This window comes from Prinia subflava, chromosome 12 (assembly GCF_021018805.1).
Source record: "Prinia subflava isolate CZ2003 ecotype Zambia chromosome 12, Cam_Psub_1.2, whole genome shotgun sequence".
Taxonomy (NCBI): Eukaryota; Metazoa; Chordata; class Aves; order Passeriformes; family Cisticolidae; genus Prinia; species Prinia subflava.
In genome coordinates this window covers 8,499,084-8,516,373 of record NC_086258.1, presented here as the reverse complement: position 1 = coordinate 8,516,373, position 17,290 = coordinate 8,499,084, and the positions used below count along the sequence as shown (strand labels likewise).

The following is a 17,290-nucleotide window of genomic DNA, read 5'->3' as shown; positions in this document are numbered from 1 at the left end:
TAATTAGATTCGCTGGACAATCCACCCCTGAATTTTGCAGAGCATCACAGCAGAGTTCAGTGGATTTCAAGCCACCTTCAGCCCTGGCCCAGGTGTGTCATTTCCCCTCTCCATCGAGGATTCTTCCCCCACTCTTGGCCTACAAAATCAGGGTTCAAGTCACAAGGAGCTGCAGGAGCAGGGTGAGCAGGGAGCGTGGAATGCATCCAGCAATGCACCTTCCTGTCCCTGCTGTTTCCCAAATTACCAACCCTACCATCAAAAATAAATCTCAGAGGCTCTTCTTTTTTCCTGTCTTAATTAACACTAAAAATAAGAATCTGCTGGAGAACCATCCTGGCTTCAGTGGGATGGTAAAACCTGCCTGGATGGGGGCTGTGGGTGGCCAAGGTGACGTTCATCGTCCCTGTCACCGCCACGGTGCCGTGGGCAATGTCAGCCCAGCCCACGCAGAGGTCAGGGCACAGCACTGGAGCAGCAGGGACCTCCTCGGGGTTAAAAGCAGGCAGCAAACATGCTGCAGGATTTGGGAGGTTTCCTCAGTTTTGTGTGATGCTCCTTATTCATCACCTCTATTTGGATTAATCCAGCAAAGGCTTTTGCTCATTAGGCCCTGATTATTCGGTGCTTGGCACTCACACTGAGCGGGGATCTGGGACTGAAGTGACCAGCTTGTTTTCAAAGGTCATTTTGAGCCAAATTCAAAAGGAAGGAGAAACCTGAACCACAAAAAGGGGGCAAATGTATAATCTGAAGATTTGCCGATGGCAAGCAAGGAATTATCTTAACAATGACCTCGTGACTGAGTCTCCCAGATCATTTCCCATCACACTATTTGCTCTCTGTCCCTTTTGCTCTAGCTTGCCTGTGCACACAGGATCCCCCTGGACGGGGCTGTCCCTGGCCTGTAGCACACAAAGCAGCCCCTGTCTGGTGAGGTTTCCCTGCCCAGCCGCAGGGAGGACGAGCCCGGGCTGCTGCTGGGCTTCAGGGTGGGGAAGGGACACAGCGAGGAGGAGAAGGAGCAGCTCAGGGCTCAGCCTGAGGGGATGCAGCCCCCGAGCTGTGCTCACAGCTCACCTGCTGGGGATAACAAGGAGGGAGTCTGGCCGTCTGTCACCCAAAATGGCTTTTAATAAACCTGGGGCTGCTGTGAGTGCTGGCGGCCGGGTGGGATCAGCGTCTCCACAGCCCCCTCCCTGCTCGGCCAGGATCATCAACCAGGGCTGGGAGAGCCCCTGTGTGTCGGGGTGAGCCTGGGCATGGGACCCCCGAGTGGGCGGAACCCCGGAATGTGCCGTGGGGATGAGATCCTCGAGTGGGATGCGCGGGTGGATGGGACCCCCGGGCTGTGGCATGTGCCCCCCACCCCGTGGGATACCCAGACCCGGAGCGCTGTGCCCGGCAGCATCCCCCCGGCTCCCCGGGCTGCGGCGGAGCTGCGAGCGCCGCCCCCGCCTCCCGCACCGCCCCGCGCCGGGCGGAGCCGCCGAGCCCCGCGGGCCGGGCCGGGCGCTGCGGCGGAGCGAGCGGGCGGCGCGGCTGGGCCCCCCCGTTCCCCGGGACCCCGGCCCGCCCCGGCCCCGGCGGCGGTGCGGGGGCCGCGGCCGCCCCGGCCATGCCCCCCGGAGCCTGAGGCCCGCGGCCGCGGGGCGCCCGCAGCATGCGGAGGATCCGGCGCCTGGTGCATCTGGTGCTGTTCTGCCCCTTCTCCAAGGGCCTGCAGGTACCGGCACAGGGAGGATGCGCCGGGATGGAGGATGCGGGCTCGGGGATGCGCCGGGCCGGGGGGATGCGCTGGCACGGGGGGTGCGGGCTCGGAGGTGCCGGTCTCCGCATCCTGGCACCGGCCGTGCACAAAGGGACGCTCCGCCTCGGGCCCCCCGGCGCCGGTGCGAGAAGCTGGGGCCAGGCACCGGGCTGCAGCGGCACCGGGGGTCTGGAGCGGCACCGGGGGCGCAGCGGTTGCATAACTCCGCCGTGCCGGAGCCTGGGAGCACCGGGGCAGCCCAGGAGGCAGCCCGCAGCGCTGGGTGAAGCCGCCGATGCAGCAGGGCAGGGATGGCTCCTTCCTTCTCTTTTCTTTCTTTATTTTCCCTCCTCTTCCCATCCCTGAGCTTGCGAGGGGCCGGGCCACCTGCCTCAGATCTCCAGGGATGCTGGGGCCAGGGATGTCAGGGATGCTGGAATGGGAGTTTTCTCTGCAGCCGCGGGATGAGAAGCCCTGACTATGGCAAAGATCCTGGACCAGAGGGGTTATCCCGGAGGGGATGAGGGGCACGGCAGGGGATACCCGGTGGGCAGAGGGTGCTGGCAGGAGGTGGGTGCAGAGCTGGGACTGCTGTGAAACAACCCCCGTGTTCCCAGGGGAGCCACAGGGATGGAGCAGGGTTTTGTTGATGCTGCATCCATTTTGCCTTTGAAGTCAGCCCCAGCCCAAAGTCACTTCCAGGTCCTCCAGAGTCACTCTAAAACTAAACACAGCAACTCTCACAGGGTAACACCCTTCAGTGCAGGGAAGGCAAGGGGGAGGGAAACCCCTGTGCCTTGAGACTGAGACACTGGAGGAACCCTCAAAATCCAAGATCCAAGCACAGCTCAGGGCAACCTCTCCTTGAAATGCATCCCCCACTCCCACCTCTCTTTCCACCATTTAGGGGATGATTAAGCCAGAGCTCCCCATGCCATGCTCAGGCCGCAGTCCTGACCCTCCTTCTGCCACGGGAACATGATGGATTCTAAGTCAGAATAAGTAAAAAGTGACATTTTGGCTATTCCAGGGTTTTCCGGGATATCTCTAGTGGGAAGTGCCTGGAAGAGCCCCTTGGCTGAGGGCAGGGGGGCCTCATGCACCCACCCTAGGCAGTTTTGGGGGGCTGCTGTGCTGGGGGAGATCTCAGGGTCTCTGTGTCTGACTTCAGGACCATGAGCTGGTTCTCAGCTCACAGGAGCAGCCACCCACACTTTGTCTTTGCCAAGTCCTGGCTGTGCTTGGCTTCTCTTTAATTTAATTTCACGTTAATTAGTGGTGCCATTGCTTGACAGGCAAACCAGGCACCCCGGCCCGCTTCACACTTTGGGGTTTCCAATTAAGAGGAGAAATGTCACGATCTCAAAGCAGACCTGCCTGCTCTCACCCTCACTGCCCATTCCTGTCCCTCCCAGAGCCCCGGCAGCTCCTGGAGAGGGGCTGAGGAGAAGCGTTTTGGGCTGCAAGACCCAAGCGAGGATCCCTGGCAGGTTCTAAAGGTGCTGCACCCACTCAGATCCAGCCCAGCAGCAGATCGTGAGGAGGGTTTGGAGGTGATCAGAGGCCAAGAGTTCTATAGAATTACCTATAGAATCAGGATGGAATGGTTTATTTAATGCAAGGATTCATTCCCTGCCCTCTGGAACTGCCGGGATCTGCTCCGTTACACGAGCCAGGTGAGCAGCCTCCCTCGCAGGAGGCCAGATGACAGCAGTGCTGCTGTGCCAGGGTCAGGGGGGCAGAAACAAAGCCAACAAAACAAAATCCTGCTGAGAGCCTCCGAGTTGTTTGCACAGAGCATCACCCGTGAGCTCCCAGGTTTGCTACTCACCCGCTCCCACACGGGAACTGCTGTTGGGAGCTTCCCCTGCCCCTGGGGCTTTGTAAAGGGGGGGTTCTGCTGGGAAGGGTCTGCCCAAGCAGGAGCAGAGCTCTTGCAGCCCCACTGGGGTCCCCCAGGCTTGCACAGGGGATGGAGAGTGGGAGGACATGGCCACAGCTCCTGGGGATGCACAGCATCCAGCTCCTTGCAGCCCAGCCCGGTAATCCCCCTGCTTTTAGGGAATTTTAAGTGACCTACTTGCAGCAGGAGTTGCATAAGAGACTGATGAATATATATAAAAAAATGCTGAAGGTTTCCCCAGCGCTCAGGTCGGTTTGTGTGGCAGGAGCCATCCTTGGCCTGGGCAAAGCCCTGCCCTTCAAGAAGGGTTTCAAAAGCATTTCCTTTCCCTCGCAGGGCCGCCTCCCGGGGATCAAGGTGAAGTACCTGCTGGTGGTGTGGCTGGGCATCTTCGTGGGCAGCTGGGTGGCCTACATGCACTACTCGTCCTACTCGGAGCTGTGCCGCGGCCACGTCTGCCGGATGATCATCGTGAGTGGCAGCACAGCCCCTGGCTCCTGCCGGGCTGCTGGGCTGAGGGGGGCTGTGGGAGCCCCATTTCCAGCCTCCCAAGCCCAAAGCTGGGAGGAGGAGCCCTCCTGGCAGCTGCTGCCCTGGCACTGTCCCTGACATCGCAAGCTCGGAGCAGGAGAGGTGACCTGAGCCTGCCAGGGTGACGGTGAAACAATTTAATGAGATGTCAGGGGGATGCAGCCAGGGCAGATGTGGGCAGATCTGTGTGTGTGCAGATGAAGCTGAATGTCAGGGCAAGGAGCAGGATCTGTGGGCAGGGACAGCATCGCACCAGTCCCCTCTGGGCTCTGCAGGGCAGGAGGAAAAAGGGCAGCACTCAGTCCATGGTACTGTGACTGCTGATGAGCCCTAAGGAGAGCTCAGTGTGGCAGCCTGGCTCTGTGTGCTTTGCCCCTTTGAGGTTTGCAGTGTGGTGCACGTCCCGTGTTCCCCGTGGCGGGATGTCCCCAGGACTGCCCTGTGTGCCCCTGGGGTGGCAGCGGGTCTCAGCCCAGCCCAGGCAAGGAGGGGAGCTGGGCTGTGTCAGAACCAGCCTCGCTGATCAATCCCTCAGCAGAGAAGGGAGGCAGGAATTGCCATAACAACAGCAACGATCGTTTAATTTGATTTTCTGCCTGACTCCGACCGTGGGGTCTTGGGCGCTAATTCCTGCTCGGAGCTGGGGCTTCCAGACGCCGTGTCTGGCCGTGTCCCCTGTGAGCAGGTCCAAGGGTTAATTTCCATCCACAGCAGAAAAAAAAAAAGGGAAAAGATGCAGTGAATGTCTGCAGCTCCAGCTTTTCAGCCCTGAGGCTGCCGTGCCCTCGCTGAGGAGGTGCAGAGCTGCAGCCTCTCCTGCCCAGGGATGTCTCCAGCTCCAGCTTGGCCATGGAGCAGAGCCACTCTCCCTGTCCCTGCCACCCCCTGGACTGCCAGGGCCCAGCCTGGTTCACAGCACGGACTGCTGCCCTGCTGAGCAGCCTGTGCATCCTCACCCAGCTCCACGCTGCCCTCTCCTCCAGCCCAGGAAGTTCTCCCAAACCCCTGGATTTGCAGCAGCAGCATCCAGGAACAATCCCTGAGGTCCCTCCAGCAGCACAGGGGTCCCTGCCAGCCCAGCCTCATCACATCCAGCACTGAGCCATCCCTAAGGGCCAGTAGGAATCTGTCCCTGCTGAGTTCCTGTCTCTCCTTGCCCTCCCCAGTGTGACCAGTACAAGAAAGGGATCATTTCTGGCTCCACGTGCAAGGACCTGTGTGAGGAGCGTGGCCTCCTGTTCCAGCACTGCCTCTCCTCCTCCCCCAGCCAGCAGGTAGGTCTGTGCCCCCGCCCATGCCAGGGGCCGGGCACCAGCATCAAACCCTGCAGCTCTGCCCCTCTGCCCATCCCAAAGCAGATCCCAGCTCCCTGGCCTTGCTGTCCCCTCCCTGTGCTGCAGGTTTACAGAGGGCTCTGGAGGGACAGGGAGGTGATCATCAAATGTGGCATCGGGGAAGCGCTGAGGGCCGACAGCCGCCCGGACTCTGTGCCCAGGAGGGACGTGGTGCTCTTCGACAAACCCACGCGGGGCACCTCGATGGACGAGTTCAAGGAAATGCTCCTCAACTTCCTGAAGGTCAGTGCAGGGCCCTGTGTGATCCCACAGGCCTGGGATGGCTCCTCGGAGTCAGAACCACCAACTGTTCCTTTGAATTTTCCCTTTGAACGAGAGCTCCTCCTGCCCGTGCCCCCCACCCACTGCCGGGTGCCAGTGCCATGCACTGGATTAGTGGAGGAAAACCTCCATTCTCTCCCAGGAATTCTTGTCTGTGAGATTTCAGTAGCAGCATCCCTGGAGGTGGCTGTGCCATGGCTGTGGGTGACATCTGTGCCTGGCAGAGCTGATTTGGTGGCCCTGGTAGTTACCCCTGTTGGGTAGCAGTGGTGGGGTGGCAGCTCTGGCAAGAGGGGCTGGAGCAGCCCTGAGGCTGGTAAAATTCTGCTGGAGCTGGATCTGCCCACACATGCTGTGGCATTGGATTTTCTGGAGTGTCACCGCTTCCTCCTCTCCCCAGCTCAGATCTTTGCTCCTCCAGTTGGGTTTTGTGATGTGACACCCGAACATGGAGAGCTGTGAGGGTCTGATGCCACTCCTTGTCGTGTTTGCAGTCCAAGCTGGGGGATCAGCCATCTCTGCCCGCCTTGGTGGGCCGGATCATCACCATGGCAGACGTGAACCGTGACAAGAAGGTGTCGCTGGCAGAAGCCAAATCCATCTGGGCGCTGCTTCAGCTCAACGAGTTCCTCCTCATGTTCTCCTTGCACGAGAAGGAGCACACGGCCAAGCTGCTGGGGCACTGCGGGGACCTTTATGTCACCGAGAAGATCCCCCACACGTCCCTCTATGGGGTGGATGTCCCCCCTTTCCTGCAGTCCCTGCTGCCTTCCATCGCCCACCAGCTCATCCACCAGTGGTTCGCGCCCGCCTGGCCCCGGCGCGCCAAGATCGCCATCGGCCTGCTGGAGTTTGTGGAGGAGATCTTCCACGGGACCTACGGGAGCTTCTACATCTGCGAGAGCAGCCTCAGGAACGTGGGCTACAACGACAAGTACGACTTCAAAATGGTCAACCTGAGGAAGGTGGCGACGGAGATGACAATCAGAGGTTTCCTCAAGGGCCGGCACTGTGAGCAGAACGGGGACTGCACCTACGGGCGGGACTGCACGGCCACGTGTGACAAGCTCCTGAAGCAGTGCAAGAGCGACATGGTGCAGCCCAACCTGGCCAAGGTGTGCGGGCTGCTGCAGGACTATCTGCTCTACGGGGCTCCCCTGGAGCTGAAGGAAGAGCTGCAGAAGCAGCTCCGAACTTGCATGACCCTCAGCGGCCTGGCCAGCCAGATGGAAGTGCACCACTCCCTCGTGCTCAACAACCTCAAGACTTTGCTCTGGAAGAAGATTTCCAACACCAAATATTCCTAACGGGGGAAGCACGGCCCTGGAGTTCCCAATCTGTGAGCTTGGAGTGAGGTCCAAGGGCTGAAGGCCTGTTCCTCCATCCTCTCCCCCCCAGGAAAAACACACCCTGCACAGGGAGTTCAGAGCTGCAGCCCCTTCTCCTTCATGGAAAACTCCATCATGACTTCCACACCCAGCAGGATCAGGGATGGGCCGGCAGGAGCAGAGCTGGGACACGGAGAGGGGCTGAGCAGGCTTGGGGGAGGAAGGAGACACGGAAAGGGATAAGGAAGCAGAGCCCAGCTGGATGCATCAAACTGTTCCTTGATGAGCAAGAAAGCAGAGCAAAGCGATGGGAATGAATCATTCATGCTGTACTTGTCACATCTCCTTTTGAGGAACGGCTCTGATGTAAATAAACAGCTTTTACGTGAATCACACCCGTCCATCAATAGCCAAACAGCAGCCTGTTAAGTACCAGCTTGTTTGTGATCTAAAAAGGAGGAAAAGGTAGATTTCCCCATTCAAAAGTCTCTCCTTAAGTGTCTGAGTCATCTGCCATCAGATCCAGCTGTCACGGGAAGCAGCTCGGCTGTCTGCTGCACCCTGGAGAATCGCGGCAGTTCTTTGGTTCCGTTTTTAAGTGCCTGACCCTGACGGTGATGCCGTGGCTTTGCGAGAGGCTCCCCCAGCTGCTCCTGCCCCCTGGAATTGGCAGCACAAGCCATTCCCTCACGTGTCGGCTCTGGAAGCAGCCGAGGCCAAGGATGGCTTAAAGGCAAAGGGCTAAACACGAACCGTCGTGACCCCTCCGTGTGCTCCGGGTGTCACTGCCCACCGCGCTCAGAGCAGGGATAAGCCAACCCCTCCGTTTAATTCTCCAAAAACTAAGCTGGGCTTGCCCTGCAGAGGTTGAAGGTTAATACCACAATAATCCAGTGCTTCTCTCATTATTAAAATGAATTTCCAGGCAAAGCTTTTAGCAGGTCTCCAGACTTTTTTTTTTTTTTTGGCTGTGTCTACACTCTCAGGGTTCCAACTATGGCTGGTTCCTTGAAATGTTTAATTATAGCAATCTTACAGCTCTGGGCAGGAAGAGCTGGATAAACTCCCCCAAGGCTGCTCTGTTCCCAGCACAGTATTCCTGTTTTCCTGTATTCTGTATTCCTGCTGCTGGAGGACGTGCTGGTTCTCCTGCCAACAATTCCTTAGGGAATTGAGCGTGCAGCTGATGTGCAACCACAGAATAAAAACACACCTGACACTGCAGCACCGGGGCTGCAAATTTAGGAGCCCTTTGGGGAGAAAAATCGGGATTTTCCTTCTGCTGGTTCCTCAGGATGCTCATCGCCTCTCACTGGAGATGCTTTGGTGTCAGGAGAGCTCCGTATCCAGCAGAGCCACCAGAGCTCAGTCCCTGCTGGGGAGCTGCCTCTGAAATGTGATTTATCCCTGGAAAAGATGAAGGGTTCCTCAGCCTGGATGGGGTGCGGGCACTGCCGAGGTCCTGCGTGCAGGTGCAGGTTCAGCTGCACGGGAAGGAGAGCCAGGGCTGGAATTCGCTGGAATTCTCCCCTGAGGCTCCAGGCAGCTCCTCCTGCCTTGTCCTGCATCCCCATGGCAACAGCTCCCCTGACAAATCCAGCTCCTCCTGCCATTAGCAGAGGAATCCAAAGCCCTGCCAAAATCCCCTCCTCAGGGCGTCACAAAAGCAATTTTTCATCCTTCCCTGCGTTGTTTACTCCCACTACATCCCTGCTCTTCCCTTCCCTCAAAGCAGTGTTAAAGCACCTGGAAAAGTGGAGGAAGTTTCCTCAATATCAGAACCTCTCTAAATATTTATGTAGCTGAGACCTGGCCCTGACATCTCAATTGAAATGAAGACATTTGTGACAATTGTTCCAATAATCCGTGTCACCCCCGAGGCCCTGGACACTCCCAGGAATCGCTGCTGACTCACAGGAATTCTGCTCATCGCTAATAAAAAGCACAAAGTGAGTGCAGTTTACAAAACACAATATAGGGATATAGGGGAGAAATGAGTCAAGGCAAAGCTTTTTTACATTTAAATTCCTCCAGATTCCCCACAGCAGATGGGAAAAAAAGCCAGGGCACTCCAAGATTGACAATCCGATCTCACTGGATCCCTTTTGTGCCCAAGGGAATGGAGGTAAAACCTTTAATTGCTTTAAAACAATATCCACAGTCTTAAATCCTAGAGTGGTTAAAAAATAGCATTACTTGGAGTGCTACAAATACACAGCATAATCCTTTCAGTCTTGTAGGTGGCATCTTTATTTAGGTTTTTTTTAAAATTTATTTAAATCTTTAACCATGTAGAGAAAACACAGATGATCGAGTTTTAGGAATCTCCAAACCATCAGACGTGGATGCTGCCAACCACTTCTCAGCTCCACGTTTGTCAGACATTCTGCAGCTCAAGGCATGATCTGCAAAGAAAAAAAAGGCCCAGGATGTCAGAAAAGTTGAAAAACAGGCAGGAAAAGGGAAAAATGTCCATGCTAATGAGCTAATTAACCCCTGCCATCCAGACTGTGCTGCCCTCATTATCTTGGGATTGTCACAAGATTTTTCACGTCCCAGAGGGAATAAAGATGAAATATAAAATGAAATCACATTTTAAGGCTTTATTATCAGGGTTTGCAAGGGAACTTTTAGACAGAGATTTCCTTCAGTCCAGGGCACAAATTTAGGAGAAGCTCTTTGCCATGACATCAAAAGGGTTTTGGAAAATTAATCTGGCTGGGGGAGTTTAGGGAAGGGATAATTTAAGAGCAGGATAGCTGGAGCCTGCTCTGGGTTATTCCATCATTCCCTAAAAAACCAAGGTGAGTTTGCCAACCTTGGTGCAGAGCCAAGCTATTAATATTGCAGGGGAAAAAAAAAATCTGAGCTTATTCCAGCCCTTAAAGCAATGACATAAACCAGTCCTGGATGATGAAGGGCTGTGCAATGTGCAGAGAGATTTTTAATCTCTCAAACCACTTTCATGCAAAGCATTGATGTTTTCCACAGCTGAGAGCCCGTTTTTCCTGCAGTGAGGGAATATCCATGGCCCAGGAGGGCTGCTAGGGGAAGGGCAGTGGCAGTAAAAGCCATCAGGAAAACGCTCACGGTTCTGCTGTGCCTCACACAGGGGAGTTCTAAAGAGACTCTCATTAGCACTCAGTGCCCATGCAGGACACCCCTGGTGGGAGGAAAGCTGATGAAAAACCCCAAACACGGACTGCAGGGTTGAAAGAAGTCAAGAAATTGAAATAAAAGAGCCACATCCTCAAGCATAACCACATCCCCACCACCTTATTATCATTCCTCTCCAGAGCCAGTGACTTTTGCCAATTAAAGGGTTCACTTTGCACCACTGAGGCACCTCTGGCCCTGGAATGGCCGTTTAATGAGATTTCCCATTTAGCAGTGCCAGAGTGACTTGCTGCAAAGCCTCAGGGTCACAAGCTCTGCGTTGCTCTCCCCTGAATTTTGGTGTCCCTCACGAAGAGGCAGTGACAGCACGACTTGGACACAGCGTTTGGAGCAACCTGGCACATGGAAGGTGTCCCTGATTGAGAGGACAGTGTCACCTCCCTCCCGTGCATCCTTCCCCACTCCCCATAAAGGCAAGAGAACACGAAAAGCCATCAGTGTCAGGTTGTTGAGCAATCCTGAGAGCTCACGGGGCTCAGAGCACCAGGGAAGACATCGCCTGTTGCTGTCTGCCACCGAATGACACAGACGCGGCACTGCAGCCACGCCTGCAACACGAGATGGGGCAGGGAGAGAATTCCAGGAATTCCAGCAGGGCTGGGCAGCTCCCGGCGCTGCTGCTCACCTGGCCTGGGGCTCCCCCGGCTCTGCCACGGCCTCTGCAAAAGAGAGAAATACAAGGACAGTGTTCAGCCACAACCCCAAGCCTGGTTATAGTTACTGTTCCACTGCCAACAGGAATTTAAAATAAATAAATGAACAGCAAAGGAATATTTTCATTTTCTGATAGGATTAAGGTTGGTGACTCGCAGTGTTGCCACGTGGTTTTACAGATCACTGTAACTCATTCTTCTGTAACCCAAGTGGCACCCACAGGATTGCACCCACAGAATTAAACCCCCGTGCAGCCTGTGCTGCACAGAACAGAACCTCCCTTCTGGAACTCCCAGATCCCACATTTAAACGTTTCAGAGCTGGTTTCTCCCCAGTCTCCTCTCAGGCTCATTAACCATGTCAGGCTATCAATCACTCTGAGTGCCCACGGGGTGCAGAGCACACGAGCGTAGAACATAGCCTGGGTTTCTCTTGCCACTCTTTTGACACAAAGATGCCACTGCAGCCATCTCTGCAACGCCAGTGGCAGCCTGGAGGGAACAAATAACCCATAAACGCTGAAAAATTTGTAATTATGGGTGGATGGCCATCTCTGGAAGAGTTTAGGGGCAGGCTGGATGCTGCTCTGAGCAACCTGGGATAGTGGAGGGAGTCTCTTTTAAGCCAAACCATCCCATGATTCTGCAGTCCTTACAAAAACAAGATTTTATCACCTATTTAAAAGCAGTGCTACAAAGGTTATTTGCTGCACGTGGAGATAGCAAATGTAACACTCCACTTACAGTCAGAAAGGTGCTTGAAGCGTGCTTGGGCAGCTTTTTTGTGAAGGATCACATTTTGTTTCTGAAGTCACACCATCTTGGTCACTTCATCTTTCTGTCCACTGCTGGGCTGAAGAAAGAAAAATAAAGGAAAAATGCTGTTAAAAAACAATCGTCTAACAACAATGAAAATCTCTTTTTGAGAAACGCGATTTAACTGAAAACCAGAGAATTACAGCAATTAAAAAAATAATAGCTACTAAAGATTCATTTTAGCTACTGAAATCTTTGAAAACATTTTCCTGAAAACCTGAAAGCCCTAATTTTTTTCCCTTCTTCAGTGGGGTATATTAGAATACACACAGCTATATATGCTTTATATTACAGCTATATATACTTTAAAATTAATATATTTGGTTCATAAGATATTGATATATTATTAATAACATTACATATTAATACTACATATAATGATATATGTAGCACTATTTTGCTTCTAGCGCATTCCATGGTATGCCCGATTTCCAGCGCACGTGGCAGCTCCCGGAGCCCGCAGAGCTCCGGGGCCGCTCCGGGCCGGGCCCGGCCGTGTGGCCGAAGGGGAAGGGCCCTTCCCGCAGCCTCACCTTGCCCGTGTCCCGAGGGGAAGGGCCTTTCCCGCACCCTCACCTCGCCCGTGTCCCGAGGGGAAGGGCCCTTCCCGCACCCTCACCTCGCCCGTGTCCTCCCGCCGCAGCCGCCCAGCGCCGGGGCCGGGGGGAAGCGCCACCGGCCCCGAGGGAGCCTCGCCGTAACATGGCACGGGACGGCGCAGCCGCCTCAACCAGCACCGCCTTCCTGCGCCTGAGGGACGCGGGGCTTCCCGCTGACCCCGCCGGGAGAGGCCGAGGCCTGTGCCGGTCCTGGTCCGGCCGATGCAGGACTAGAGCCCCGCTCCCGCCGCCCCGCGCCCGCAGAAAGGGAGAACGCGCCCCCGCCTCCCGCTTATATAGTGCGGGAAACGGGGGTGCGCGCGCGCCGCTCTTCCGCCCGCCAGCGCCCCCTGCCGGCCGGGAGGACCCAGAGCCGGGAGCGGGCGGGGCGGGGAGCGCGGCCGGGACACGGGACGGGACACGGGACGGGAAACGGGATGGGACAAAGGACGGGAAACGGGACACGGGACACGGGGTGGGACACGGAGCCCTGCCCAGGACTGCTCTAGGGCCTCACACGGAGAACGAGGTGTGCTAAAGTACAGGTGTCCTTATTCTCACCTGCTCCTGGAGTCCCCCACCTCCCTTGGTAGCAAAGGTTGGGCTCCCAGCGTGTCCCGGGACAAAGTGGGGACCCTCCTGCCCTGCATCAGCCACCCTGAAATGTCCCCAGCTTGAGGACATCCTTTCCCTCCCACTGCCTGATTGCCCTGGCCAGATTCCCCATCCCATTCCACAAGAGAAAAATCCGAAAATGATCACAGGGCTAAATCCTTTTATTTACTAAGAAGACACACAAGATACAAGTGGTTTCGAGTGAGATCATGAGCTCAGGAAAGCCACAGAACAGCAGCACCTCCCTGCAACAGTGACAAACTCAAGGACAGGAGCAGGGGCTGTCCTGGCTCCACTTTCCCTTGCATTGCTCTGGACAATTTTTTGGAGCTACAGACCCTCCATGGCTGTGGCTGCTGTGGGATCACTGCGCACAGGACTGGGGGGTCCCGTCCTCAGCCCGCCAGCTGTGCCAAAAGCTGGTGGGAATGGAAAGCTCCCACGGAACTGGAGCAGAGGCACTGAGCCCATCCCTAGGGCTCTACTTGCCCTGGGCTTTGCTCCGCAGCTCCTCGGCGGCCTCGCTGTGCCGCCTCTTGTCCTTGGCACGGATGATGGTCATCCTGAAGAGCTTGCAGTAGAGCTCCACGGCCGCGGGGCTGTCGTCATTCCCGGGAATGGGGTAGCTGATCAAACACGGGTTGCAGTTCGTGTCCACCACCCCGACCGTGGGGATGTTCATCTTGGCCGCGTCGCGGATGGCCACGTGCGGCTCGAAGACGTTGTTGAGGGTGCTGAGGAAGACGAGGAGGTCGGGCAGGCGCACGCCGGGGCCGAACTGGACGTGGGCGTTGGTGAGGAGCCCGCCCTGCCAGAAGCGGGTGTGCGCGTACTCCCCGCACGCCCGCGCCGTGCTCTCGACCAGGTGGCAGAACTGGCGCTTGCGGCTGACGAACAGGATGATGCCCCCGCGGTAGGCCACGTGCGCCGTGAAGTTGAGGGCCAGCTGCAGGTGCTGCATGGTCTGGTCCAGGTCGATGATGTCCTGGTCCAGGCGGCAGCCGAAGATGTAGGGCTCCATGAACCTGCGGGGACACGGGGATGGGGTGTGCAGGCATCGGGTGCTCCACGGGAACCATCCCATGCTGCTGCTCCTGAGGTGCTCTCTGCAGAGACCTCATACCCTGTGTCTATCCCAGGGTCTGTCCCAGTGTCTGTCCCAGTGTCTGTCCCAGGGTCTGTCCCAGTGTCTGTCCCACTCTCACACCCTCAGTGCCCACACTGAGGGGACTCCTGTAACCTGGCAGTTCCAGGCTCAGACCAATGCAGCAAATGCGGCCTGGGGAAGCATTCCTGATGTCAACAAGCACTCACGAAAAGCATCACTCACCTGTGCCGACATCCCTTTTTGTGGCCCAGGTGCACCCGAGCATCAAAGAGATCTTTCAGGGTGAACAGCTCCTTCACGTTGAAGAAGTCGGGGTGGCTGAGAGGCTCGGTCAGCAGCTTGTCATCCTCAGCTGAGAGAGGAGAAACAAATAATCGCTGTGTTTGGGGGGACGAGCCGCGACTGCAGAGCGGCCCCCGATGCTCCACGGCCGCTGCTGCAGGCGGTGACAGCGCACGGGCATCGCTCGGGGGCTGCGGTGCCAGGGGGGCAGTGCCCGCTCTAGGGGCAGAGCAGCACTCACCGCGGGGCCGGCTGGCTGCCGGGGCCGGGGCCGGGGCCGGGACGGTGCTGAAGAGCCGCGGGGCTGCTGCGGGAGAGAAACGCGTGTGTCACACGGGCGGGCCGGGCCGCTCCGAGCCGCGCCGGGCCCCGCCGCTCACCTGCCCGCAAGAGCCGCGGCACCGCCATGCTCCGAGCCCGCCGCAGGGCACGGACGAGGAGGAGGAGGAGGAGAGGGGGAAGGTCAGCGGCGCTTTCCGCTTCCTGCGGGGCGGAGCGGAGCGCTCCCCGCGCTGCCCGGGGCGGTTGCGCGGCGCTCCCCGCCCTGCGCGTTCGCTCACCGGGTAACGCTCCGTGCCCGCGGCCCGCCCAGCCCAGCCCAGCCCAGCCCGGTCCGGCCCAGCCCAGCCCAGTCCAGCCCAGCCCGCTCCGGCGGCTCCGCCATGTCCGGCCTGAGCCCCGGCGTGCCCCGCCGCTTCCAGGAGCTCACCTTGTGCCGCGGCTACGGGTGAGCGCTGCGGCGGGCGCGGCCCCGCCGCCCCGCTGCCCGCGCTAGCCGTGCTCTCCCCCCGCAGGCAGCCGCAGCCGGTTCACCCCCGGTTCCGGACCGCCAACCAGAGCTACGGCAGCAGGGCCCCCACGGTGCATGAGCTGCCGGTACGTGACCCGCGGGGCTCTCGGGAGCGGCACGGCCCGGTTCGGACACGCTGCCCTTGTCCGCATCCATCCCCGCTGCGCCCGGGCTTTGCAGGCGCTGTCGATGGTGGCGTTTAAAACATCCTTCCCCCCGCTCCTCCCCATCCCCTTGTCTCGCCCCCCGCAGAACTCCTTCCACTCCATGCCGCACAAGTTTTCGGATCATCTGGGCAAGGCTGGCATGTACAGGAACAACAGCCTGAACACGTCGGTGGAGTCGAGCCACTGCACGGGCCCCGACACCTTCATCACCGCCTACGAGCACCGGGATTTCCACCCCAGCTACAACCGCAGCGGCCCCTCGCACTGCAGGGACCAGCCCTAGGCAGGCACCGCTGCGGCTTTTGCTGGGGAAAAACACCCACGGCCAGCCCTGGTGCTGAACGGACCCACTGGGTTATAGAGGGAATGTTATTAGGGTAATATATTAAAGGTTTAATGTGGTTAAGTGTCAGGAAGCTCATGTGAAGGATTTAACATAATTTGTCAGTGGTATATAAATACTGGAAGAATATAAATTCCATATTTACGCTCTTCTCTGTCACTAATGATCCTTTACACTCTTGCCTCATGTACCACATATCATGAAAAATTAAAATCTAAACTGCTTCTTTACTATTTAATGAATAATCAATCTGCAGGTTTTCCAGAGTTATTCATTAACTCTTTGGATTTCTTGTAGAAAGTTCACGTTTCTTCTCTCTCAAAATTACAAAGTTTTAAGAAATTATTCAAATCATGACAAGTAAGCAAAAAGATTTTTTAAAAAGTTTTATTGGAACAACTGTACAGGCAAAGAAACTGCATCAGTTGCACAGTGACTGCACTGAGAGAACACCTGAACATTTTTGGCTTAAAAATGAATTTTTAAGAGAAACTACTCTGCCTGTTTATGAGAAACAGTCCCACCTTACAAGTGTAAGACAACATTAAAAATAAGCAGAATATTATTCAAACTGTTTGCTAAAAATATAAATAATGAGTGTGACATTATGTCCAAACACCACTGCAATTGATACTCTTCACATGTCAGAAATATTCCATTTGTGGCATGTGCTAAGAGCTGGGTAGATCCCCCTCTGCTGCAAACACACCAACAAATTGGAATAGATAAATAAACTGAGCAGAAATGGGTCTGAAAAGTTAACATTTCAAAGATTTAACATCTGAAAATAAACAAGAAACCCTCTTCCATTTGCTGTGATTCTCATATTAGACTCTAGACAATACCTGGAGCTTCTTAGAACTTCCCTTTCTTCTCCTGAAATGAGAAAATAACAAAGTGCTGAATCAATAGAAATAATTGTGACAATGTTACTTATATTTTCATCCACACATTTTTCTGCAGGTGGCATAATTTAGGGATAAGGCTGCCTCTTAAAAATATAAACAGAGTGGATTCTGTCACATATTTTCCCACTCCATCTGAAAACACCCACCTCTTCTTTCTTGCCTCATTTTTTTCCTTTTATTCCTGAAACCAAATCTTTTGAAGAGTTTGGCATGCAGTGTATCTAAGTGTTCAGAGGTTAGACCAAATACACTTTTTTTCAAAGAAATACCTGTACAAATTGAAAATATCATCTTCAAAATTACTCATTTTACCACACAGGATCTAAGATCATCCAAGTGGTTTAATCACCAATTAAACAAATAAATTAACAAGTTTTGTGCTCTGAGTGGAAAGAGAAAATAGCATTGTGCATTTTTTAAAAACATGAACCAGCACTCATTAAAAAAAAAAAACAAAAAACTTTGGAAAAGCTGAGTTTATGGTTCCATGTATCTACTGCATTAAGTGTTTAACTGGTGTCTCAGGAGGGTGGGAATAATGGGAAAAGGAGTTTTCTCCTTTTGAGAAAAGGGAAAAGGGTTGTCATGGGCACTGTAAACACGAAATAAAATCTGCTTTTGGAACTGCTTTTATGAAGATTCAACCTTGAGAGATTTGTGCTGCAGTCCCAACCTCGGTACCACGTGGGGGAATTTATTGCCAC

At 55.5% G+C, this 17,290-nt stretch overlaps 3 protein-coding genes, 1 long non-coding RNA gene and 2 other non-coding genes across 6 annotated transcripts; 2 read left to right on the top strand and 4 right to left on the bottom strand.

The window, feature by feature from the left end:
• Positions 1-1,488: 1,488 nt before the first annotated feature.
• Positions 1,489-8,071, top strand: DIPK1B (divergent protein kinase domain 1B). Its single transcript, XM_063409331.1, has 5 exons — positions 1,489-1,726; positions 3,990-4,124; positions 5,351-5,458; positions 5,585-5,761; positions 6,295-8,071. The coding sequence occupies exons 1-5, from the start codon at positions 1,664-1,666 to the stop codon at positions 7,105-7,107; spliced, it is 1,296 nt and encodes a 431-aa protein (XP_063265401.1). The 5' UTR covers positions 1,489-1,663; the 3' UTR covers positions 7,108-8,071.
• Positions 8,072-9,354: 1,283 nt separating this feature from the next.
• Positions 9,355-12,659, bottom strand: LOC134556893 (uncharacterized). Its single transcript, XR_010081953.1, has 4 exons — positions 12,394-12,659; positions 11,703-11,811; positions 10,931-10,964; positions 9,355-9,533 (listed from the first exon to the last, which is right to left on the bottom strand). It is a non-coding gene; the product is annotated as an uncharacterized LOC134556893 (long non-coding RNA).
• On the bottom strand, positions 10,742-10,875 carry LOC134557367 (small nucleolar RNA SNORA17). The gene has a single exon (XR_010082037.1). It is a non-coding gene; the product is annotated as a small nucleolar RNA SNORA17 (small nucleolar RNA).
• LOC134557366 (small nucleolar RNA SNORA17) lies at positions 11,316-11,449 on the bottom strand. The gene has a single exon (XR_010082036.1). It is a non-coding gene; the product is annotated as a small nucleolar RNA SNORA17 (small nucleolar RNA).
• Positions 12,660-13,131: 472 nt separating the features above from the next.
• Positions 13,132-14,900, bottom strand: MRPS2 (mitochondrial ribosomal protein S2). The gene is made up of 4 exons (XM_063410303.1): positions 14,759-14,900; positions 14,620-14,685; positions 14,319-14,448; positions 13,132-14,013 (listed from the first exon to the last, which is right to left on the bottom strand). Exons 1-4 carry the CDS (start codon positions 14,784-14,786, stop codon positions 13,470-13,472), a joined length of 768 nt encoding a protein of 255 aa, XP_063266373.1. The 5' UTR covers positions 14,787-14,900; the 3' UTR covers positions 13,132-13,469.
• A 47-nt stretch (positions 14,901-14,947) lies between these two features.
• PIERCE1 (piercer of microtubule wall 1) lies at positions 14,948-17,061 on the top strand. The gene is made up of 3 exons (XM_063410305.1): positions 14,948-15,105; positions 15,173-15,254; positions 15,421-17,061. Exons 1-3 carry the CDS (start codon positions 15,041-15,043, stop codon positions 15,616-15,618), a joined length of 345 nt encoding a protein of 114 aa, XP_063266375.1. The 5' UTR covers positions 14,948-15,040; the 3' UTR covers positions 15,619-17,061.
• The last annotated feature ends 229 nt before the right edge of the window (positions 17,062-17,290 follow it).